Consider the following 26,956-nt stretch of genomic DNA (forward strand, 5'->3'; position numbering starts at 1 on the left):
GTTTACTTTGAAGCCGTTTTCCTGGGATACTTATACACTTCGAGTGCTACACTATCGCTCTACTCCGACTCCCAGTAAACCATACTCTACTATGCGCGACCAAGCGCGGTCCTCTTGTGGCCCGACCATACTGTTCGATTTCCACCTTACGAATCGATTCGTAACTATTAGCTCACAACTATTTCTACACATTCCAAATGACTGTAAACCATGGCCCTATGCATGCAACTGTTTCACACCTTACTAATCTGCATCTAGTCATGCCAGACTTCATTGTTGTGCAACGAACAACTTGGCACTTGTCTATTTCCAACAACGCAAACGTCTTTCATATCACAATCGCCATACGTATCCTTGTTTCTCACCTTACTAATTTCGCCAAGCACTGTCAGATAATTATGGCAAGTTATAACAATGTGCATCCAGACTTTCTACACAACTCACATGAGAATACATGTAAATCACACGAGTACTGTCATGAACTTGCATCCAACGGCGCACCATGACGAGAGCACAGTGCAACGGCGCGTGCTCACGCAAGACTCGCATACAGCGTGACGCGTACACAGAATAATCGCACAACTGTATTCCTCTCGCGAGAAGTACTTGTTGTACTTTTGATTCACATGTACTGTACTCGGACACGCGCAGGATCGCAAACAGTCTGACACTGTAAAACTGTAAACCCTCATGTGCATACACCTGGATGCGTGTACATGTGTACGTACACGAATCCACCTGGCGACGTGTACATGTGTATACGGCATACATGTGTCCCGCCCGAGGGCCCCATGCAATTACCCATTACAACCATGACAAACCACTTGAAACCCCCAAAACAGCGTAATTATGGCCTATACAGGCCATTTAAAGTACATCACAAGGCCAATGACGCACACGTGGACAACGCCCGACCAATAGATTTGCAGCATTAGACCTGAGGGCCAATAGAATTGCAGTATTTCCTGTGTAGTCTATAGTGCTACGGGCCAAGGTTCCACTTGGCAAAACTATGCAAATTTGCATGACCCTCCGAGAGGCCACTTTCGTCCCCGGAACCCCAAAATCTGGGATTTTACACGTGTCATGTCGTGATATGGGTAAGAGCGCCCGGACCGTGCAGTCATGTACACGTGTCACTCGATTTTGACCTTTTCAGATAACAGCATGTGGTCGCACATTTTCAATAAACAGTTTGCCCAAACGCACACTGGTCGTAAAGTGAAGGTGCTTCGCACTGATCGAGGGGGAGAGTACTTGTCGACAGAATTCAAGTCATATTTGGATTCAAACGGTACCCAGCACCAGCTCACCACTGCCTACACACCTGAACAAAACGGTGTTGCTGAACGTTTAAATCGAACCTTGATTGATCTTGTCCGTTCCATGCTTTCTCATAAACAGGTCAGTAAACGATTCTGGGCAGAGGCTCTTGCCACTGCAGTATATGTACGCAATCGAGTTACTTCACGGGCTTTGCCAGTTAACACGACTCCCCATCACATTTGGATGAAGTCAACTCCAAATGTTGGCCATTTGAGAGTATTTGGGTCAAAGTGTTGGTATACATTACCGAAATTAGAGCTCCGTAAGCTTGACTTGCGAGCGCGTGAAGCGATGTTTCTCGGTTATTCGCAATGCAGTAAAGCATACAAACTTTGGGACGGAGAGTTGAATAAAGTTGTTGTTTCACGAGATGCCAAGTTTGATGAATCGACATGTGGGATGCATGACATTCCTGCACATGAAAAAGATTCAATCAGCTCTGACGTTGGCGTTGTATTGCTCGGTGGCGACAATGAGAATGAAGCCGATACCCCAAATACTAATGAGGTTGGGTCGGAAGAGGATGAAATTTCAGAGGAGGTTATTGAAAACGAGGACACTCACTCTGTAGGTGAGAATGATGAAGATGATGTATCACTTCCCGTCGAAACTCCAAATGTCACCCCTCCAACTCCGACTCCAGCTGTACGAAGATCGTCTCGAATCAGTAGACCTCCCGGATCATGGTGGAGGAGCAACTTTGCAGCTGCTCCTCTTTCACATGCGCATGTCGCTATTGAAGGTCCCAAGACTTTCAAACAAGCAACCCACGGTCCTAGAGCTGCATTCTGGCAAACCGGCATTGACAAAGAACTTGCGTCGCAGACTAAGAATCAGACCTGGAAACTTGTTCCTCGATCTGAGGCGTCAAACATCTTGACATCTCGATGGGTTTTCAATGTCAAGCAGCTGCCTGATGCAAATGGCAATATAGTTGAAAGTATAGAAAGGTCAGCGGGGCAGAGGGAAGAAGGATGGTTGAAGGTTGCTGGTGGTTGACGGGAAAAGAAGTTGATACCATTTTACTCTTGGTCGCCAACTATTGGCGCTACTTATACTCTTCGAACTACATACAATACGAGCCATTAGGGCTGGTCACGTGACTCTCCTTCTTGCACTGGTTGATAATCAAGTGACTCTCCCTGTTGCACTCTCGGTTGATAATCAAGTGACTCTCCTACTTCAACTCTCCGTTGATAATCAAATGACTCTCCTTCTTGCACTCTCGGTTGATAATAATTTGGGACCGTTTGAGAGTCAATAATATCTGAATGTATTGTACTGTAGATTACAGATTTTACACTACGATTAATAACCACTGTGGCACATACGTCATACGTGTCACACACGTGTCAAATCGAGAAAAATGAAACATGTTCAGAATGTACTGTAGAGTGCCAGGGGGTACATAACTTACACGTGTCAACACCAAAATTGAAACATGCTCGGACATGATAGGAACGTGCAACCGTGTACAAATATAACACGTGTCCACCTTGAAGACCAAACATTCTGAGAATGCTCTTGCAAGCATTTTAGGTTTCGTCGACGTACACGTGTAATATCTGTCAGGCTTGGAGCTTAGCATGTGGTCGAAGATTTCCAACACTCCCCCTCGATCACATGCTTTTACTGGACACTGCAAGTCCCAGAAGTTCTACAAACTTCTGGAATAGAATTCGCCCAAGTGCTTTGGTTAAGATATCGGCAGGCATCGAAGTGGTCGGACAATGCGACAAATACACAATGTTTCTCTTAATAGCATCTCGTACGTAGTGGTATTTTACATCAACATGTTTGTTGCGACGGTTGATCGATTCATTCTGTGCAAACGAAATCGTCCCTGCATTGTCACACCCCATCATGATCGTGGGATCAGAATCAAGTCCGAGGACATCAGCAACAACTTGACGCAACCAGGTCGCCTCCTTACACGCTTCACATAGTGCAATGTACTCAGCTTCACACGTCGAAGTCGCAACCACAGTCTGTTTCCGGGAACTCCAACTGATAGCTCCACCACAGAACTTGAAAACATATCCGCTGGTCGACTTGCGAGAGTCTGAACAACCGGCCCAGTCAGCATCACTGAAACCGAGCAACTCCGGCGATTTGGATTTATTGTCAAACACGATTCCTAAGTTTCGAGTCCCTTGCACGTATCGCATTACTCGTTTTACACCTGCCCAGTGTGACTCACATGGGTTGGCAGAATGTTGGGAAAGCTTTCCAATGGCGTATGCCAAGTCTGGACGAGTGCCAACCATCAAGTACATAAGGCAACCGACTGCCTCACGATACGGTGCCTTTGTTTCGGAGTCGTTTTCGATAGAATTCGTGGTTTTGCGACCTTGTTCCATTGGAGTCAGGGAAGGGTTACAAGTCGACATTTTAAAACGGTCAAGCACATTTAATGCATACTTAGTTTGAGTGAGACTCAATGTCTTGATAGTGCGATCTCTATGAATCTCAAGACCAATGCAGACTTTTGCCTCACTAAGGTCTTTCATCTCAAACCGTTTGTTAAGCTCCCCCTTCATCCATTTGATGGCATGGATATCACTACCAGCGAGTAACAAGTCATCGACATAAAGTGCAATTAGCATGATAGTGTTACCAATGCGTTTAATGTAGAGGCACGGATCACTACGTGAAATCTCAAATCCCAATTCACCGAGTAAGAAATCATCCACTTTGGTATGCCATTGACGAGGTGCTTGTTTAAGACCGTAAAGTGCTTTCAAAAGTTTACACACATGATCACTTTTGCTTTTGTCAACGCAGCCTTCGGGTTGCTCCATGTAGATGTCTTCATCCAAGTCGCCGTTCAAAAACGCAGTCACGACATCCATCTGATGAAGTTCAAGGTCGTAATGAGCAACTAAGGCAAGAAGTAGACGAATAGTCGTAAACTTTATGACAGGGGCATATGTCTCAGTATAGTCAAGACCCTGCACTTGCTGGAATCCACGGGCAACAAGTCTGGCTTTTGCACTTTCAACTATATTGCCATTTGCATCAGGCAGCTGCTTGACATTGAAAACCCATCGAGATGTCAAGATGTTTGACGCCTCAGATCGAGGAACAAGTTTCCAGGTCTGATTCTTAGTCTGTGATGCAAGTTCTTTGTCAATGCCGGTTTGCCAGAATGCAGCTCTAGGACCGTGGGTTGCTTGTTTGAAAGTCTTGGGACCTTCAATAGCGACATGCGCATGTGAAAGAAGAGCAGCTGCAAAGTTGCTCCTCCACCATGATCCGGGAGGTCTACTGATTCGAGACGATCTTCGTACAGCTGGAGTCGGAGTTGGAGGGGTGACATTCGGAGTTTCGACGGGAGGTGACACATCATCTTCATCATTCTCACCTACAGAGTGAGTGTCCTCGTTTTCAATAACCTCCCCTGAAATTTCATCCTCTTCCGACCCAACCTCATTAGCATTTGGGGTATCGGCTTCATTCTCATTGTCGCCACCGAGCAATACAACGCCAACGTCAGAGCTGATTGAATCTTTTTCATGTGCAGGAATGTCATGCATCCCACATGTCGATTCATCAAACTTGGCATCTCGTGAAACAACAACTTTACTCAACTCTCCGTCCCAAAGTTTGTATGCTTTACTGCATTGCGAATAACCGAGAAACATCGCTTCACGCGCTCGCAAGTCAAGCTTACGGAGCTCTAATTTCGGTAATGTATACCAACACTTTGACCCAAATACTCGCAAATGGCCAACATTTGGAGTTGACTTCATCCAAATGTGATGGGGAGTCGTGTTAACTGGCAAAGCCCGTGAAGTAACTCGATTTCGTACATATACTGCAGTGGCAAGAGCCTCTGCCCAGAATCGTTTACTGACCTGTTTATGAGAAAGCATGGAACGGACAAGATCAATCAAGGTTCGATTTAAACGTTCAGCAACACCGTTTTGTTCAGGTGTGTAGGCAGTGGTGAGCTGGTGCTGTGTACCGTTTGAATCCAAATATGACTTGAATTCTGTCGACAAGTACTCTCCCCCTCGATCAGTGCGAAGCACCTTCACTTTGCGACCAGTGTGCGTTTGGGCAAACTGTTCATACAACTTGTATTTTGCAAAGGCCTCAGATTTATTTCGCATCGTGTACACAACAACCCAGTTCGAGTGATCATCTACAAATGTAATGAAGTATCTCGAACCACCAATGGACTGTACTTCGAGCGGACCGCAAACGTCAGAATGTACCAAGTCAAGACAGTTCTGTGCTCGAGACGATGATCGCTGTTTCGGGATTACTGATCGCGTTGCTTTGCCGAACACACACGCAGGACAAACGAGAGAGTGATTGTCAGACTTTCGATTCATTGCTCTGATCACATCGCTTTGACGAACATTGATGCCACTTACCACATTATTGTGAATCATTGATGCGATTCCTTGTACGTTAACATGGGCCATTCGTTCATGTAGCGTCTGCAAGGTAACTACATGAGCAGAGAAAGTTTCATTCATGACATCAAGTATGAATAAATCCCCAACTTGACTAGCTGTGGCAACTAGAGTTGGTCCTGCAGTAACGATGCATTTGTCTTTTTCAAATGACACTTGCAAGCCCTTTGAAACGATTTGGCTAACAGACAGAAGCGAGTATCCGAAATCAGGGACATGCAAAACGTTGGACAATTTGCAAGGCTGTGGACTACCATTGACGTTCAACATGAATTCTACCTCACCACGACCAGCGACATTGGCTCTAGCCTTCGTGCCCATCTCGACTGATCCAGATTGCATCTCTTCATAAGTAACGAACAAAGAGCGATCAAATGTAATGTGGGCACTGCAACCGGAATCCACAAGCCATGACCCTGCGTTCACTGCCTTCTTTTCGGGAGAAGAAGTCGAAAGCAGGCATGTAAAGTCGCTTTCAGCAAAGGCAGCAGTAGAAGTTTCATCTCGAGATACGAATGCACTTGGCTTCATGCCGGGGTTGCGGGACCGGAACCCGTCTGGCGGTGCTGGTCGGCGCCCATTCACATCCTTGCCCCAGCAACGTGCTGCGGTGTGTCCATGTCGATTACAGTTCGTACATCTCATATCACGTCGAATAGGCATGCGATTGACAAGTGCAGGTGCGTGGGGTGAAGTAGTAGAAGCGGTCTTCATGCTCTCTCGTTGTTCCTCTTGCAGCAGACGACTCTTCACAAAATCGAGTCCAAACACTTTATCCTCATTGCCAAGTGCGTCAAGTGCAACAATCAAGTTATCGAATCGTGGAGGCAAGCCATTCAACACAGCCATTGCAATTTCTTTATCGTCAATCTCAACACTCATTGACTGCAATCTGGCAGCAAGTTGCTTCACACGATTGATGAACACGAGCACTTTCTCGGATGGGAGCATGGAAACAGTGTAAAAGTCGCGACGGGCGGAAAGTTTGTTGAGCAAAGTGTGACGCTCAAACACATTCAGAATCGCCTCCCATGTCTCTTTCGCACTGCTACACCCTCGCACATGTTGCAAGTAGTCATCAGAAAGCGTGAGTCCGATGACTGCCTTTGCTTTCGCATCACCACGAATCCACTTCCTGCGATCATCTGAGGTCGCATTTTCCGATATATCATCAAAAACGTATTGATCGACATCTCGGAGAGCAAGCAGTAGCTCGATTTTCTGCTTCCAGATGTAAAAGTTAGATGCGGTCAGCTTCTCGATTCTGACCGATCCAGAGCTTTGGTCATCCATTTCGCCGAATGGATGTACCCTTCGAGTATACAAGGTCTTCCGTCCCGGGATCCCAAGCCGTTAACCGATAGTCAACACAATGGCAAGCCCACCCGTATAGGAAGTTTGTAGCGATTACTCGGAAACGTTCTTGGTGCTTGTTCCCGGCGGAGTGGAACAAGCGTATTCTTCTTAAAAATGCCTTAGGGCGCTACCCCTATATGTCGGCCAGTGCGGGTCTTTCGACTGTGAACTAAATCAAACGTGCCACGAGTAAGCACAACAACTTTGCCTGTAGACGAACCAGGACTTTTGGTTACTACCGCGAACGGTCCCTGCAACCTAAATCGGCTTGTCCAAACTTGATACGGTACTGCCTCAGAGGGTCTCCCACAACACAAGAATGAAACTGCCTTCGTCGTACTCGTGTGATTTGTTCACAATCACTCCTTGGGTCACCCTCTTCCGTGCGAACTTAATCAAGGTACGCGACCTTATACACGTATAGTGAGAGGTTCAGTGTTTAGGCACGTATTCTCTTCACCCAGGGGACCGAAGTCGTACCTATAGGGCTAATACCGAGAGCGTTACCCACACCGCCGACGCACCTCCCGAAGGCAGAGTGCGGATCGACTAGACCAGTACACTGTGATCCTCCCCGAGGATCACTAATTCGTCTCTCGACGATTCTTGGTCGGACCCTCGCTCAAGTCAGATTTCCAATGGCACCAGCCTTTCACCAAGAGCAAGGGTATGTTCCACTGAGGATTTGGCAGTGCGTTGGCCACTAGGGACTTTCTTCCTCCCGACTAGCGGAAGGCTCACCCACAGCTCACACAACGACTGCCACGACAAAGCAAAAAACTGAGAACTGACGGACCACTGAGGATTTGGCAGTGCGTTGGCCACTAGGGACTTTCTTCCTCCCGACAAGCGGAAGGCTCACCCACAGCTCACACAACGACTGCCACGACAAAGCTGCAAGACCACAAAGTTGATTTCCAAAAACTGGGAACTGACGGACCACCAAACTGGAAAATCGGCTGAAACGGTGCTGAAAACGACGGCGAAAACTGAAAAAACTGAAAAACCAAACTCGAAAGCGGAGACTGAAACTGATACCTTCTTCTTCTGCTTGACGAGCTGAACAAACTGATACTTGAACGACGGCGAAACTCGAACTTGAACCAAAACGAAGACGACGATCAGCGTTGAACTGGGCCCATAACCTATAGAAAGGTCAGCGGGGCAGAGGGAAGAAGGATGGTTGAAGGTTGCTGGTGGTTGACGGGAAAAGAAGTTGATACCATTTTACTCTTGGTCGCCAACTATTGGCGCTACTTATACTCTTCGAACTACATACAATACGAGCCATTAGGGCTGGTCACGTGACTCTCCTTCTTGCACTGGTTGATAATCAAGTGACTCTCCCTGTTGCACTCTCGGTTGATAATCAAGTGACTCTCCTACTTCAACTCTCCGTTGATAATCAAATGACTCTCCTTCTTGCACTCTCGGTTGATAATAATTTGGGACCGTTTGAGAGTCAATAATATCTGAATGTATTGTACTGTAGATTACAGATTTTACACTACGATTAATAACCACTGTGGCACATACGTCATACGTGTCACACACGTGTCAAATCGAGAAAAATGAAACATGTTCAGAATGTACTGTAGAGTGCCAGGGGGTACATAACTTACACGTGTCAACACCAAAATTGAAACATGCTCGGACATGATAGGAACGTGCAACCGTGTACAAATATAACACGTGTCCACCTTGAAGACCAAACATCCTGAGAATGCTCTTGCAAGCATTTTAGGTTTCGTCGACGTACACGTGTAATATCTGTCAGGCTTGGAGCTTAGCATGTGGTCGAAGATTTCCAACAGAAAGTGCAAAAGCCAGACTTGTTGCCCGTGGATTCCAGCAAGTGCAGGGTCTTGACTATACTGAGACATATGCCCCTGTCATAAAGTTTACCACTATTCGTCTACTTCTTGCCTTAGTTGCTCATTACGACCTTGAACTTCATCAGATGGATGTCGTGACTGCGTTTTTGAACGGCGACTTGGATGAAGACATCTACATGGAGCAACCCGAAGGGTGCATTGACAAAAGCAAAAGTGATCACGTGTGTAAACTTTTGAAAGCACTTTACGGTCTTAAACAAGCACCTCGTCAATGGCATACCAAAGTGGATGATTTCTTACTCGGTGAATTGGGATTTGAGACTTCACGTAGTGATCCGTGCCTCTACATTAAACGCATTGGTAACACTATCATGCTAATTGCACTTTATGTCGATGACTTGTTGCTCGCTGGTAGTGATATCCATGCCATCAAATGGATGAAGGGGGAGCTGAACAAACGGTTTGAGATGAAAGACCTCGGTGAAGCAAAAGTCTGCATTGGTCTTGAGATTCAAAGAGATCACACTGCCAAGACATTGAGTCTCACTCAAACTAAGTATGCATCAAATGTGCTTGACCGTTTTAAAATGTCGGCTTGTAACCCTTCTCTGACGCCAATGGAACAAGGTCGCAGAACCACGAATTCTATTCCAGAAGTTTGTAGAACTTCTGGGGCTTGCAGTGTCCAGTAAAAGCATGTGATCGAGGGGGAGTGTTAGAAATCTTCGACCGCATGCTAAGCTCCAAGCCTGACAGATATTACACGTGTACGTCGACGAAACCTAAAATGCTTGCAAGAGCATTCTCAGGATGTTTGGTCTTCAAGGTGGACACGTGTCATATTTGTACACGGTTGCACTTTCCTATTATTTCCGAGCATGTTTCAATTTTGGTGTTGACACGTGTAAGTTATGTACCTCGTGGCACTGTACAGTACATTCTGAACATGTTTCATTTTTCTCGATTTGACATGTGTGTGACACGTATGACATTTGTCCTACACGTGTATGACACGTATGACGTATGTGCCACAGTGGTTTGGTCATCCATTTCGCCGAATGGATGTACCCTTCGAGTATACAAGGTCTTCCGTCCCGGGATCCCAAGCCGTTAACCGATAGTCAACACAATGGCAAGCCCACCCGTATAGGAAGTTTGTAGCGGTTACTCGGAAACGTTCTTGGTGCTTGTGTTGTAATTCTACGACCACATGCTGATATGCATGACACACGACGACAGGTATGACACGTGTAAAAGCGAAAACACTCCACGTGACGAGCTGAGCAAGTTTCATTTTCAACGTGTACACGTGTGATTTCTGTACACGGTTGCACTCTACAGTACTTCAGGAGCAAGTTTGGTTTCCAAAGTGTACACGTGTGAAATATGTACACGGTTGCGGTGTACTGTACAACCTGAGCATGTTTCATTTTCTCCGCCCGACACGTGTATGACCTGGACACATGTCTTCATTACACTGTCGGACGCGTACAGTACGCCTGCAGTCTTACAGACAAAGTGTAGAACCTTGGTGGCGGGTGCCTGGCACGTGCCAAAGGATCACAGCGTCCATGGAGTGCAGCACGGGTACAGCAGGACACAAAGATACCATTGCGCGAGTTTTGAATTCGTAAGGCAAAATGTGCACTGTTGTAATTGACAGTGGACAGGACCTCACGAGAGATTCAGATTCATAAGGCAACGCGTGCGCTGTAAACAGTCCTTGCAGGATTGATTTGAATTCGTAAGGCAACGTGTGAGCTGTAAACGTGCCTTACGAATTTGTGCCACGCTGGATTTGGAATAGTAAGGGAATTTGTGCTTTGCTGTGCTTTGTTGTACTGCCTTACTAATTTCTCCGTCATGACAGTGGTAATTCGTAAGGCGGTTTTCTGTTATGTTTGTTGGGCCATCGCCAGTTTGGCTGAGTAGCAAGACGGGCACATGTGTTAGAGCCAATACATTTGTAGCATGTGTGTCGTAGTGTTTGGTAGTAAAGTTCTAGAAGATTGCAGAAGTGTATAAGTAGTGCCAGAAGTCGGCGACTCAAAGTAAATCGGTACCCAATCCTTCAACTTCACCTCATCAACCGTCCTTCGATTTCCCTTTGCCCCACTGACCTTCCAATACAAGTTCTATGAACAGTTTGCCCAAACGCACACTGGTCGTAAAGTGAAGGTGCTTCGCACTGATCGAGGGGGAGAGTACTTGTCGACAGAATTCAAGTCATATTTGGATTCAAACGGTACACAGCACCAGCTCACCACTGCCTACACACCTGAACAAAACGGTGTTGCTGAACGTTTAAATCGAACCTTGATTGATCTTGTCCGTTCCATGCTTTCTCATAAACAGGCCAGTAAACGATTCTGGGCAGAGGCTCTTGCCACTGCAGTATATGTACGTAATCGAGTTACTTCACGGGCTTTGCCAGTTAACACGACTCCCCATCACATTTGGATGAAGTCAACTCCAAATGTTGGCCATTTGCGAGTATTTGGGTCAAAGTGTTGGTATACATTACCGAAATTAGAGCTCCGTAAGCTTGACTTGCGAGCGCGTGAAGCGATGTTTCTCGGTTATTCGCAATGCAGTAAAGCATACAAACTTTGGGACGGAGAGTTGAATAAAGTTGTTGTTTCACGAGATGCCAAGTTTGATGAATCGACATGTGGGATGCATGACATTCCTGCACATGAAAAGATTCAATCAACTCTGACGTTGGCGTTGTATTGCTCGGTGGCGACAATGAGAATGAAGCCGATACCCCAAATACTAATGAGGTTGGGTCGGAAGACGATGAAATTTCAGGGGAGGTTATTGAAAACGAGGACACTCACTCTGTAGGTGAGAATGATGAAGATGATATATCACCTCCCGTCGAAACTCCGAATGTCACCCCTCCAACTCCGACTCCAGCTGTACGAAGATCATCTCGAATCAGTAGACCTCCCGGATCATGGTGGAGGAGCAACTTTGCAGCTGCTCCTCTTTCACATGCGCATGTCGCTATTGAAGGTCCCAAGACTTTCAAACAAGCAACCCACGGTCCTAGAGCTGCATTCTGGCAAACCGGCATTGACAAAGAACTTGCGTCGCAGACTAAGAATCAGACCTGGAAACTTGTTCCTCGATCTGAGGCGTCAAACATCTTGACATCTCGATGGGTTTTCAATGTCAAGCAGCTGCCTGATGCAAATGGCAATATAGTTGAAAGTGCAAAAGCCAGACTTGTTGCCCGTGGATTCCAGCAAGTGCAGGGTCTTGACTATACTGAGACATATGCCCCTGTCATAAAGTTTACCACTATTCGTCTACTTCTTGCCTTAGTTGCTCATTACGACCTTGAACTTCATCAGATGGATGTCGTGACTGCGTTTTTGAACGGCGACTTGGATGAAGACATCTACATGGAGCAACCCGAAGGCTGCGTTGACAAAAGCAAAAGTGATCATGTGTGTAAACTTTTGAAAGCACTTTACGGTCTTAAACAAGCACCTCGTCAATGGCATACCAAAGTGGATGATTTCTTACTCGGTGAATTGGGATTTGAGACTTCACGTAGTGATCCGTGCCTCTACATCAAACGCATTGGTAACATTATCATGCTAATTGCACTTTATGTCGATGACTTGTTGCTCGCTGGTAGTGATATCCATGCCATCAAATGGATGAAGGGGGAGCTTAACAAACGGTTTGAGATGAAAGACCTTGGTGAAGCAAAAGTCTGCATTGGTCTTGAGATTCAAAGAGATCGCACTATCAAGACATTGAGTCTCACTCAAACTAAGTATGCATCAAATGTGCTTGACCGTTTAAAAATGTCGACTTGTAACCCTTCTCTGACTCCAATGGAACAAGGTCGCAAAACCACGAATTCTATCGAAAACGACTCCGAAACAAAGGCACCGTATCGTGAGGCAGTCGGTTGCCTTATGTACTTGATGGTTGGCACTCGTCCAGACTTGGCATACGCCATTGGAAAGCTTTCCCAACATTCTGCCAACCCATGTGAGTCACACTGGGCAGGTGTAAAACGAGTAATGCGATACGTGCAAGGGACTCGAAACTTAGGAATCGTGTTTGACAATAAATCCAAATCGCCGGAGTTGCTCGGTTTCAGTGATGCTGACTGGGCCGGTTGTTCAGACTCTCGCAAGTCGACCAGCGGATATGTTTTCAAGTTCTGTGGTGGAGCTATCAGTTGGAGTTCCCGGAAACAGACTGTGGTTGCGACTTCGACGTGTGAAGCTGAGTACATTGCACTATGTGAAGCGTGTAAGGAGGCGACCTGGTTGCGTCAAGTTGTTGCTGATGTCCTCGGACTTGATTCTGATCCCACGATCATGATGGGGTGTGACAATGCAGGGACGATTTCGTTTGCACAGAATGAATCGATCAACCGTCGCAACAAACATGTTGATGTAAAATAACACTACGTACGAGATGCTATTAAGAGAAACACTGTGTATTTGTCGCATTGTCCGACCACTTCGATGCCTGCGGATATCTTCACCAAAGCACTTGGGCGAATTGTATTCCAGATGTTTGTAGAACTTCTGGGGCTTGCAGTGTCCAGTAAAAGCATGTGATCGAGGGGGAGTGTTGGAAATCTTCGACCACATGCTAAGCTACAAGCCTGACAGATATTACACGTGTACGTCGACGAAACCTAAAATGCTTGCAAGAGCATTGTCAGGATGTTTGGTCTTCAACGTGGACACGTGTCATATTTGTACACGGTTGCACTTTCCTATTATTTCCGAGCATGTTTCAATTTTGGTGTTGACACGTGTAAGTTATGTACCTCGTGGCACTCTACAGTACATTCTGAACATGTTTCATTTTTCTCGATTTGACACGTGTGTGACACGTATGACATTTGTCCTACACGTGTGTGACACGTATGACGTATGTGCCACAGTGGTTATTAATCGTAGTGTAAAATCTGTAATCTACAGTACAGTACATTCAGATATTATTGACTCTCAAACGGTCCCAAATTATTAGCAAGAGAGAGTGCAAGTAGGAAAGTCATTTGATTATCAACCGAGAGTGGAAGTAGGAGAGTCACTTGATTATCAACCGAGAGTGCAAGAAGGAGAGTCACTTGATTATCAACCGAGAGTGCAACAGGGAGAGTCACTTGATTATCAACGAGTGCAAGAAGGAGAGTCACGTGACCAGCCCTAATGGCTCGAATTGTATGTAGTTCGAAGAGTATAAGTAGCGCCAATAGTTGGCGACCAGGAGTAAAATGGTATCAACTTCTTTTCCCGTCAACCACCAGCAACCTTCAACCATCCTTCTTCCCTCTGCCCCGCTGACCTTTCTATAGTTGAAACGACTGCGGGTAGACGGAGACGAACGACCAGATGATAACGACAGCAAGAAGACGGCGATAGAACAAAACGAACGGCGGCGGCGATGAAACGGCGGCGGAAACAACAGCAGAAACCAAAACGAGAACGACAGCAGAAACGAAAACGAGAACGACAGCGGGGACCAAAACGAGAACGACAGCAGAAACAAACACGAAAACGGCAGCAGAAACTGAGAACAAGCACTCACACAGCGGAACAATAACGTTGAACTGGGCCTATAACCTAATGGTAGGCCAGCGGGGCAAACGAAAATCGGAAGACGGTTGATGAGGTGAAGTTGAAGGATTGGGTACCGATTTACTCTGAGTCGCCAACTTCTGGCACTACTTATACACTTCTGCAATCTTCTAGAACTCTACTACCAAACACTACGACACATATACTACAAATGTATTGGCACTAACACATGTGCCCGTCTTGCTACTCAGCCAAACTGGCGATGGCCCAACAAACAGAACAGAAAACCGCCTTACGAATTACCACTGTCATGACGGAGAAATTAGTAAGGCAGTACAACAAAGCACAGCAAAGCACAAATTCCCTTACTATTCCAAATCCAGCGTGGCACAAATTCGTAAGGCACGTTTACAGCTCACACGTTGCCTTACGAATTCAAATCAATCCTGCAAGGACTGTTTACAGCGCACACGTTGCCTTATGAATCTGAATCTCTCGTGAGGTCCTGTCCACTGTCAATTACAACAGTGCACATTTTGCCTTACGAATTCAAAACTCGCGCAACGATATCTTTGTGTCCTGCTGTACCCGTGCTGCACTCCATGGACGCTGTGAACCTTTGGCACGTGCCAGGCACCCGCCACCAAGGTTCTACACTTTGTCTGTAAGACTGCAGGCGTACTGTACGCGTCCGACAGTGTAATGAGGACATGTGTCCAGGTCATACACCTGTCCGGGGGAGAAAATGAAACATGCTCAGATTGTACTGTACAGTGCAACCGTGTACATATTTCACACGTGTACACTTTGAAAACTAAACTTGCTCCTGAAGTACTGTAGGGTGCAACCGCGTACAGAAATCACACGTGTACACGTTGAAAATGAAACTTGCTCAGCTCGTCACGTGGAGTGTTTTCGCTTTTACACGTGTCATACCTGTCGTCGTGTGTCATGCATATCGGCATGTGGTCGTAGAATTACAACATTCACAATAAGGAATATGAAGATAATCGTCAGTAACAGATTTTGGAATTATTGCTCTTAAGAACCACCAAAACGTGCAAAGACAATCACTTAGATGTGTAGGAAATGGAAACAAACTCAAAACTTACTTTGCATGAGAGAACGAAGAAAAACCAAATGCGAGATTGACGACGACGGCGGTAGCAGGAGCGGAAACGATATTGGAAATGTGCGACCACATGCTGTTATCTGGAAAGTGCAAAATCGAGCGACACGTGTACATGACTCAACGGTCCGGACCCTCACCCCATATCACCACATGACACGTGTAAATTCTCAGATTTTGGGGTTCTAGGGACGAAAGTGGACTTTTGGAGGGTTATGCAAATTTGCATAAATGCCGAAAATTTGCATTTGGCCCGAACCGTTATAGGGCTACACAGGCAATACTGCAAATCTATTGGGGTTCGGTTCGAATGCTGCAATTCTATTGGTCTGTTATTGTCCACTTATATGCAGTCATGCTGGTGATATATCTTGAATGATCCGTATACGTTTTAATTACATCATTTCGGGGGTTTCAAGTTGTTCACCATGGTTGTAATGGGTAATTACGGGTGGCCTTGGCGCTGGACACTTGTGTGCGGTGTACACATGTACACATCGCCAGGTTGCTGCGTGTACGTACACTTGTACACGTCGCCTACATACGGTCCGGCGCGTGTCCGAGCACAGTACATGTGAATTAAAAGTACAACAAGTATTTCTCGCAAGAGACATGTACTTACGTGAGTATTCAGTGTACGCGTCACGCTGTATGCGACCCCTGCATCAGCATGCGCCGTTGTACTACACTCTCGTCAGCATGCGACGTTGTACTGTGCTCTCGTTATGGTGCGCCGTTGGATGCAAGTTGATGACAGTACTCGTGTGATTCACATCGGATATCACGTGAGATGTGTAGAAAGTCTGGATGCACATTGTTGCTATCCGTGATAGTTGTCTGGCAGTGTGTACCGAAATTAGTAAGGTACGAAACAAGGGCATGTATGGGGACTGAGATATGACAGGACTTTGCGTTGTTGGAAATAGAGAGATGCCAAGTTGTTCATTGTGCAAGAATATATTCTGTCATGTCTGGATGCAGATTAGTAAGGTGTGAAACGATTGCATGCATAGGGCCATGGTTTACAGTCACTCGAAATGTGTAGAATCTGTTGTGCACTGATAGTCAATAGTCGATTAGTAAGGTTGAAATAGAACAGTGTGGACGGGCCAGAAGAGGACCGCGCTTGGTCGCGCATATGGTGAGTACGGTTTACCAGGTGCCAAAGTAATGGGATAGTGTAACACTCAAAGTGTATAAGTATCGCCGAAAGACGGCTCCAAGTAAACCTCGGCACCAACTCCTTCACTCACACACATCAACCTGCCCTCCTTCTTTCCCTTGCCCCTCCGAACCTACCATTAGGTTATGGGCCCAGTCCCTCGCTGTCGTTTCACTGCATGAGTCTGTCGCTCTCGTTCCGTTGTTTCTGCCGTCGTTGTCGCTGTCGTTTTCGCTGCCGTTTGTCGTTGTTCTTTCCGCTGGTCTTCTCGCTGTCGTTGTCGCTCTCGTTCTTGCCGTCGTTCTTGGTTTTGGTTTTCGCTGCTGCTGTCGTTCTTGCTCTCTTGTGTGAATTGGTTTTGGTCATCGCCCCCGCTGTCTTCGTTGTCTTCGTTCTTGGTTCGGCTTTCGTTCTTGCTGTGGTTCTTGCTGCTGTCTCTGTCTTTGGTCTTCGTCTTCGTTTCCGCTCCCGCTACCGCCGTCGTCGTCAATCTCGCATTTGGTTTTTCTTCGTTCTCTCATGCAAAGTAAGTTTTGAGTTTGTTTCCATTTCCTACACATCTAAGTGATTGTCTTTGCACGTTTTGGTGGTTCTTAAGAGCAATAATTCCAAAATCTGTTACTGACGATTATCTTCATATTCCTTATTGCGAATACCTGTTTTTACGGGGTTGTGTTCGATCTGGAATTAGTACCGGTGCGCTCTGCGCCTGGGAAGCTGGTCACCGGTCGAACGGTTCGGACATCGGAGGTCCTATCTGTTGAGGTGCTTGAGCCTGAGGATCAACCTTCGCCTTGGCTCGCGCTTCCGGGTCCCTCCTCGAGTAGCGCACCTTATAGGATTCCTCGTATTCCGCGCTCTGTTCCCGCACCAATAAAGAGAACAACGCATCGACTTTCTGCTCGGAAAGCGGCTGTTCTCGCGGATAAAGAGTTTAAGCGTGAGCGCAAGAGGAATCGTAAGGTGTGCCCGCGGTATAAGCGGTATTGTAAAGTGTGCGGCGTTAGTGGCAATAGTGCGAAGGCCTTTTACGACCACATTCAGTCTAGGTCTCATCGCATTCAAGTTGCCAACGCTAAGGAGACTCCGCGTTGTATCCCTTGCAATCGCGTCTTTGAGTCTCACGGGCACCTGAAGTGCCACGAGAACGGTGCCGCACACTTAAAGGTAGTTTGTGAACAGAATAGTTAGGGATTTCATCCAAATAAATTCACATATCTGTTCGCAAATTTCTCCTAGTGCAACTTCATAGTAATCATATCAAATTTCTTAGACGGGTGGGCTTGCCATTGTGTTGACTATCGGTTAACGGATTGGGATCCCCGAACGGATTTTCAAATACTTGAAGTTTATTTGCACTAAAATGGAAGATCAAGGAGGAGGAGGATCCATCAGAATCGACAAACTGACAGACTCTAACTTCTACGTGTGGAAGCAGAAAATACAACTTCTGCTTGCTCTACGTGATGTTGACGAATACATCGTTGAGGGAAGAGTTCCAAGTGAGGAACGTGCGGAAGAGCGTAAGAAGTGGATCAGAGGTGACAGTAATATTGAAAATGTCCGACCACATGCTGTTATCTGGAAAGTGCAAAATCGAGCGACACGTGTACATGACTCGACGGTCCGGACCCTCACCCCATATCACCACATGACACGTGTAAATTCTCAGATTTTGGGGTTCTGGGGACGAAAGTGGACTTTTGGAGGGTTATCCAAATTTGCATAAATGCCGAAAATTTGCATTTTGCCCGAACCGTTATAGGGCTACACAGGCAATACTGCAAATCTATTGGGTGTCGGTTCGAATGCTGCAATTCTATTGGTCTGTTATTGTCCACTTATTAATGGTAGGTTCGGAGGGGCAAGGGAAAGAAGGAGGGCAGGTTGATGTGTGTGAGTGAAGGAGTTGGTGCCGAGGTTTACTTGGAGCCGTCTTTCGGCGATACTTATTGGTATAACCCCAAACGGAAATTAGATTAGGATCGGATCAGGGACAGTAAGGCGACGAGCCTTACAGCCATGCGCGCACACACGAGTCCTCCGCGTGTACGGGACGCGTACTACAAGTGGAATGTCATCCCCGCCGGCTGACAGCGTTACAGTGTCGGTAGACCGGCACTACTGTAGAGTTATGATAGACTACAATGTACATTAAATATGAGCGGACCGCCGGCGGTGGAGGACGACAAGCACGGACTTGTCAAGGATCCTCCACCTTGGTCCGCCCGCTTACTTTTAGGTACTTCCGTCCGTTTTACCTAGGAGTCGCACCGCGCACGGGTTGAGGACGCGCGTAGCACGCCCACGAGCCGGCTCCACCTCCGCCCGTCGGTACTGGATCGTCACCCAGTACCGCTCCGGGGCGTCGAGGCGTAGAACCGCTCGCGCGTGCGCGCGTCCTCCCCGATCCCGCTCTACCACCGCTACCTCGAGCCCGTGCTCGGTACCGTGGGTGGGCCGTGCTTCTGTCTTCCCGCCGATCGGGGTCTTTCCGAACTGTCAGTACTCACCCCCCTCGTCGTTGGGGGTGATTATACTACAATACGTAATGCGGTTCCCATCAGTAAGTTCTACTGTACTGCTGAGCTGACCAAGGGCGAGAAACTGCTCCACCTTATAGAGCCAAGTGTTCACGACAAGAAAATCCCTTCTGTCGTCATAAACCCGAGGCCTGTTAGGCTTGAGGGTGACAGACCCCGACAGTTCCATTCTTGACAAATAATCAGAAACCGATCGATAAGTGACAGGTGACCAACGCGCGGGTCTTGAGACTTCTTGTGATGCTACCACTGCAACACTTGACGATAAATTTTACTCGGGAGTCTGTGCCCCCCCTTACTGAGAGGCGCCGGGGCGCCTCTCAAAAGGGGTCGCCCCGGTGCTTAACTGACATTCTAATGTAATCATTAAAACTCCGAGAGGTGCCCAGGCGCAGCCCCCAGATATTGGTGGGAGTCGCCCGTGGCCACCTACCGTCCCCACTGGGGTCCTCCGGCTACCTTCGCGCTTCGACGGCGAGAGTTCTCCGCGAGCTCTACCCTAGCCCGCAGCGCTCTTTGTAACTCGCCTCCTGGCGCCCTGTATGATAGGCCGCGCTTATGTCAGGGCGCCCCGTCCGGGGCAGTCCGGGCGACTGCGCCTTCTATGATAAACTGTATCATACACTGTACAGCAATGTGTACCCGTTGCATGTCGTATATTTTCCCCAATTCAGCTACTGTGAATTCATGCATTGAGACCCGTTCCTAAGTCCGGGATGATTCTTTCCCGAATCTCCCTATCACATCACTCTTAACTTCTACATTATTCATTGGACAGTCCGATGTTAATCTTTGACATTAAACTTTATCTCCTGACGGTAAGTAGCTAAGAGTCTCAACAAGTGCCGGTGAGCTACTGGTTATTATTCTGCTTGCACAACAATGAACAAGAAGAAGAAGGGGCAAGTGGAACTCTCTGAATGGCCACAGGAAGCGTCGTGAGCAGAGCAAAAACAAGAAAACGTACAACGCTTCTCACGTCCAATCCGGAGTAGTTTCTCAAGAAGCAACTCCACGACAGCATATGAAGCGGGAGTGACAAGGTCATGGCAAGATGTGCAAACTTTCACCACTGCTACTGCACTGGCCATCGAATTCTTTATCAATGTAGATGGCATTACTTTCTTCGAAAGAAATGTTGGTTCTGTTTCGCACAATGTTAACCCGGCGATGACTGCGTAGTAGCAAACTCGCAACTCGATCCAAGTGCAACCTAGCTGCTACAGCGTTCAGCGTGTCGTCTTCCAGTACCAAAGCTGCAATAGCTGCTAAAAAAGCTGTGCTGTAGTTGTTTCTTACTTTTCGCGCCGTTCCCGCACTAATACTTTTTCTCAGAACTTGCCCTCTTCCCATAACGAAATATGCCTGGGAGTGGCGGTGGCGGAAGGCGGGTGGTGTAGGGGTTCGGGAAGAAGAAGAGGACGGACAACGAGCGGGGCAAAGAAGAAGACGAATTGAGTATCAGCGTTCGGGGGAGAAGCGGGGGATGGTGGGGTGGAAGGAAAAGGGCTTGGAGGGGGGAGGAAACCTGGCGGCGTTGGAGACCGGAGGGGGGAGGAGGCCTGGCGGCGTTGGAGACCGGAGTGGGAGGTGGTCCGTGTCGGGAGGGATATCCACGCCAAACCCCAGGACAAACCCCAAGACATACCTCAGCACATACCCTGAGACATCACCCAAATCTGTAGTTTAATAATTGGTCTGCATGTGTACCACGTGTACACGATAGAAATCTCCCGACAAAAGGCATTTATTCCGTCAGGTGGAGGCCGTCTTTTCTTGTTTATAAGAGGGAGGACATCACCACGAGAAAATAAGGGGGGGACCAGCACGTAGAACATAATAAATTTCTCTTCTTTGTTCTTTTTCCCTCCCCCTACGCGCGCAGCTCTCAAACACTGCCAAAATGGTACTCTTGTGGAGGGGTGGCAAAGAAGACGGCTCCCTGTCACAGTTTGACCGGTCGAAGCCGGCCGACGTTCACAAGTTCTTCTTCGTCTTCGAGAATGTTGCCACCTCTGGCAAGTCGGACGAAGAAAAGGCATATGAACTCCTTCGCTAACTGGAGGGAGATGCATTCGACTTCTTTTATCAAGCCTTTTTCAAGAACGGAGACATCAGTGCAGATGGCTCCGACTACCAGAAGGTCAAGAAGGCCTTGGTCGAGCGGTTCGCGCCGGTTGAATCACCTGAAGATGTGATTCGGGATGCGATGGCCGCTCGCCTTTCTTTCGGGGATCTCAGTGGGTCCCTTCGAAACTCAGACCGTCTCTACGAGAAGGCGGGATTCAACGACGAAGCGAAGTTCGGACTACTTCGCAACGCCGAGATGGAACATCTCGAGTTGGCCCAGTCTGCCATCTATCGAGGTGCGAAGACCTACAAGGCCCTATTCGATGCGATCATGGACTTCTGGTCCGGTCGCTGCCTCTTTCAAGCGGCGGCGAACTCCTTGAGCAATTCCCGCTACAACGGGTCGGAGAGCGGACAAGGCATGTACGAGCCGAAAGGTCAAGTTTCGATCGAAAAAGGTAGTGATGCGTTCAAAAGCTACCTTGTCTCCACTCGAGACGAAGGTTGATGCTTTAGCTGATCTACTGGCCGATATGTCCCTCATTATCAAGAAGAATCAGTCGAGGGATGAGGCAACAGCGTTCCGCCAGGTCCACGATCGTACCTGTTCATATCGTAAGCGCCCACGTCATGGCGCAAATAGATGCGATGCGAATCCGCATAGGGACACGAAATGCCCTCGCTGCGGCAATTTGGTCATACGGAAACCATTTGTTGGGCTAGAATTGGTCCACAGAGGGGAGGTAGCGGCGGTTACTCTCTTAAGAAGACCCAGGCGGATGATGCCGTGTCGGGGACACCGACGGGCCACGCAGGAAACCAGGTGAGTGTTGTGACGCACGACGAGCTCCCTGCTGATGAGAAGTTAGTGGCATCGGTCAAGAGAAACGCCGATGGAGAGCCAGTGTTCAAAACGCGAAAGGACGGTGGCGGGGAGCCAATCCCGTCCCTTCTTAACCCGCGTAAGTACTGGACACCGAACGGCACGATGAAACCTTCGAAGCCCGGCCGTCGAACGAGAAAGAAGAGAACTAGTAAGAAGAATGCCGTCCAAGAGCATTCTGGAAAGTACGATGTGGTCTCCTCCCTCGCGAATGCCCCCTCAGGTTTGACATTCGGTCAACTGATTCGAGGAGATAGCGACGAGGCCAAGAAAGAGATCTGTCGTCTTTCCAGCACACTCCCTAGACGCCCCGTAGCTGCTTCGATCGGTACTTTGCCGAAACGTCTGAAAATAGTTTCGGTAGAAGTCTACGGGACACAAATGAGAGCATTGTTAGACTCAGGAGCTATCCCTAATGCTATGAATGCTTCTGTGGCATCGAAGCTCTCTCTGTCTCCAAAACCGACCTCGACGAAGATTACGGTCGCCAATGGACAAAAGACAACCTGCCTGGGCTCCATCCAGGAAGTTCCCGTCTCATTCAACGGTACTGTTACCTCACTCAACTTCTTAGTTGTTGACGGATCCCCCGTTGACATCTTAATCGGGTATCCAACTCTCGAAGAACTTCAAGCCTGCATCGATCTAGGTCACCAGTCCGTTAAAATGGTGATTAGAAACAAAACCGTGAAAAGGAGTTCGGAGTTTGACCAAGTAAGTCCTATCGTCGCAGGTTCGGAGACTGATAGTGAAGACTTCACTTCTGATGTCGAGTCGTTCGCCTCAGAAAGTTCGTCGGAAGAAGAGACGTACGTGGTCGCCATCCTCGGCGATGAACCTTTCGAGTTAGACTTGACTCTGGACGGAGCGATGGATGAAGATGAAGAAGTAGAATCACCTGATCCGAATGTCATCAACAAGGCAGTGAAAATTCTTCGGAAGAAACTTGCGCATTTCAACAATGAAGCTCAAAGCGTCATCGAGATTGCACTGATGCATAAGAGTATTGTTGCTACATCGCTTGACGACCTTCGGCCTGCTGAAGTCCCAATTAAGCACAATTTCGAGTTAGATGATACGAATCCGATCGACCACTCTGCAAGGAGAATGGCTCCGTTGCGGAACGAAATTGTTCGGAAAGAGCTCGACAAAATGCTGGAAGCAGGAATCATCACCACTTCCAGCTCCGCATGGTTCTTCCCGGTGGTCATCGTATCCAAAAAAGATGGTAATCCGCGCTTCTGTGTTGATTACGGTGCCCTGAACCAGAAGATGAAGGCAGACAGATGGCATTTGCCGAAAATCGAGGAGATATTTGACGACCTGGAAGGAAGTGCGTACTTCACTTCTCTAGATTTGTTCAGTGGTTACTGGCAAATTCAGATGGCACAACAATGCAAAGAAATGACGACTTTAGTCTGTCGCTACGGGACGTATAAGTTCGAAGTCATGCCCTTTGGATTGATGAATGCGCCTTCGACCTTTCAGAGAATGATGGATACAATCTTTCGCGGAGTGCCGTTTGTGCTTGTGTACCTTGATGACGTTTTGGTGTTCTTCAAGACTCTAGAAGAGCATCTCCAGCACCTGCAACAGGTGTTTGAGGTGAGTAATGAGGCTGGCCTTAAGCTTAAGCTGACAAAGTGCAGCTTCGCTCAGGCGAAGATCAAGTTGCTCGGTCATGTGGTCGACAAGAGCGGGATTGCTGCAAACCCGGGCAAGGTCGAAGTAATTCGGAGTGCACCGATCCCGACCACTACGACAGAACTTAGGAGTTTTCTTGGGTTAGCAAGCTACTACCGTGGTTTCATTTGCAAGTTTGCCGATACACTGGTAAGTCATATAGTCAATTTTGTTACTAATATAATAGTATGCATCGCCTATGATGCTGACTTTGGAACAATGATTCAGTAATGCTGGCGATTATCATAGTGGTCGGAATGATTCCAAAATCAATCCTAAAATTTTGGGGATTCTCAATAAGAGTAGTATTTCTCACTCTTTTTGTCATTGCAGCAGAGTAAGATATATATTTTTAAAAACGCAAATTTCTCGCATCAGACGTTCAATTGAATGTTCTGTGATGTGATGCGAAATGTCACGTAGCCAGCCTATCTTATGAAATGTCTGGTCATCGATCTCATGATGCACTGCGTTGACGCTTGGAGCGCACTGTGTCATAGATTGTATGGCACCACAGGACATTTGAGTGAACTGAAGCTGTCCATTATACCATTAAGACCCAATAATGATGCGAAATGGCAAAGTTGTCATCCAAACAATGTGCATTATTAATTCTTAAACGTAGCCAGGCAGTCTGAATGGACATCCAGGGCACTTAGTGCTCATGATTCAGATTGATTACTTTATTGCTTCAGTTTTTAGTGTCATACCTTTTCAGTGAGGTCGTGGTGCTGTTTCATTCATTTGACATTGCGGAGTTCTCGCCGACTTTAGTAGCGGTGAGTGTGACTAATTTTACTGAATGACCACATTACCATAAATTGTTCTGGGGCTTGTAAACAACTCATCCAGTCCCAATACCCCACCATTTCACTTACAACCCATTTCAACGATCTTTGTATCCCGTGCCTCACCCAGCCTCTCCAGAAACATTACGAAGAGGCCCTGCCTACCGCAGATACCTTGCTCCCAGCGGGACCCATCTCCGGCCCACACCCGTCTTGCGTACGCGTTCATCCCGTCCCTCCCCTCTGCACAACCTGACCCCCGCCACCACCCTCAACGAGGCTGCCCTCCGGGCAGTTCATCCAGACCCTCCAACCACTCGGCGAATGCCTCAAACCGCGCCCCGAGACTCTCTAAATCACCACCTCGCCCCTTCCCCATTCCGATGACCCCCTTTCAACCCTCACAGTCAGCGAGGCTGCCGCCCTCCCCCACGACCGTCGCGATGCCGCCCGCATCCACACGGAGTCCCACTTCTCATGATCACGCCATCCGCCTTCCGCTCCCTCATCGCGTCGACTGCAGTCGACAAGCTCATGCACTTCCAGAGCGACGGCATCCTCCTCGCCGACATCCTCGCAACCCTCTCCCCATCCCGCTTCTCTCTGAATTCCATCCTCTGCGTGGCCCCCCGAAACGCCCTTTTCTCCCCCGCCGACGCCCACCCCTCCTCAAATGCCGACGGCCGCCAAAGGCACGTCCAGTACAACTCTAACTCCCGCCGCGTCCTCCGTGACGGAACGGTCCTAGGCGTCGGCGACAACTTTACCGCAAATCACACCTGTAGTCCCGTCCATCCGAGATTTCCGCCCAGCCCAGAAGATCGCCCAGCTCGTCCTTGCCGCTTCCGTCTACCTACGGCCCAGACCCCTCCTTCCGCGCTATTTTCTGGCAGCTCCCCTCCAACAGCCTCAGCAACACCTTCCATATTGTCTCACCTCCGTCTCCCAGGCCGTGGACCTGCCCCAGCAGCACACCCTCTCCAGTGCCTCTCTCCCAGAACAAGGTGTACTTCCCCTTGATGTCCTCCACGTCTACCTATATCCTCTTTCTTTTCGACCAAACGAGTCCTGAAAAGGTGATTAGATACATGGCGTATCTCAGAGAGGTATCCAGATCTATACGCGTGAGAAGGTTTAGTCCGTTCTCCATGATCTCCACGTCTTCGCTGCGTAGCTGCAAGATCTTTCGAATGTCGTTCTCGTTGAATGGTTTGGTAGTAATAAGCAACCTATCTAACAAGTCCAGTGGAATGCCATGTGGCGACTTGTATGTGGTCCCCCTGATACGAGTGATTCCGCGGTTCGACGCCACCACAAGGACTGGGGCGAGGTCCGACTCGAGAGCTCTGTTCATGAAGGAAAAGCAGTCAATATCAAGCATATGCACCTCGTCAATGAAAAGAACGCCCTGCACAATTTTCGCTTTCCCCTTTTCCCTCCCCTCCGCAACCTTGACGTCGATCTGCTCCCTCACCCCCGATTTAATCTCACCAGTGTCACTAGCGAATAATGCTAACAAACCTTACTGCCGTGAATTGATGACATCAATTTAGTGCAGAGAGACGACGTGCACAACCTCTTTCCGTCGCTGCAACTCGCCCGGGCTTTGATATATTTCCCGTTGCCATATCAATAGTAATGGCATCAACACTTGTAACCGTCTCCTTCCGCAACGAGTCAATCATCTTGGTACCCAAGTCATACACCCTCTCCATCTCCGTGGTCTTCAACGTAAGCTTGCCACTCTTCGCCATCCGTGCAGCTGACGACCTCGGGAGCGGCATATCAATTTGAATCTCCACAACCTCGCCTTCGATATGCTCTGTTTCCTCCTTAATTCTAACGCCGATGCTCTTCCCCAGGGCCTGCGTGAGGGCCTCGGTCTTGGACTTCTTGAGCGAGAAGATCTCGCTGACGGCGATCTTGGTGAAGAGCGTCTCTGAGGCGAGGGCCTGGGCCATACCCATGGCGATGGCGGTCTTCCCCGTGCCGGGCTGGCCCGCGATGGGGACGGCGCGGCCCGCGATCCTGCCCTGCTCGATGATGAGAACGACCACGCTGCGGCCTTGCGCGCCTCCATCTGCCCCACCAGCCCCTGCCCGCTCGGGGGCCGCATTGAGGTTCTCGTTTAACCTCAGGCCGCGGATGTGCGAGTGCTCGCATTTGCTGGTGATCACAAAAGTCAAACTGATGCGT

At 48.1% G+C, this 26,956-nt stretch overlaps 2 protein-coding genes across 2 annotated transcripts; both read right to left on the reverse strand.

Annotated features, from left to right (window-relative positions):
* Positions 1-2,945: 2,945 nt before the first annotated feature.
* On the reverse strand, positions 2,946-7,043 carry CHC_T00010200001 (Retrovirus-related Gag-Pol polyprotein). The gene has a single exon (XM_005717263.1). The coding sequence runs from the start codon at positions 7,041-7,043 to the stop codon at positions 2,946-2,948; it is 4,098 nt and encodes a 1,365-aa protein (XP_005717320.1).
* An 18,753-nt stretch (positions 7,044-25,796) lies between these two features.
* On the reverse strand, positions 25,797-26,141 carry CHC_T00005395001 (hypothetical protein). The gene has a single exon (XM_005717264.1). It carries the CDS (start codon positions 26,139-26,141, stop codon positions 25,797-25,799), a length of 345 nt encoding a protein of 114 aa, XP_005717321.1.
* Between the last annotated feature and the right edge of the window lie 815 nt (positions 26,142-26,956).

Source organism: Chondrus crispus, genomic scaffold (genome assembly GCF_000350225.1).
Source record: "Chondrus crispus Stackhouse genomic scaffold, scaffold_29, whole genome shotgun sequence".
NCBI lineage: Eukaryota > Rhodophyta > Florideophyceae > Gigartinales > Gigartinaceae > Chondrus > Chondrus crispus.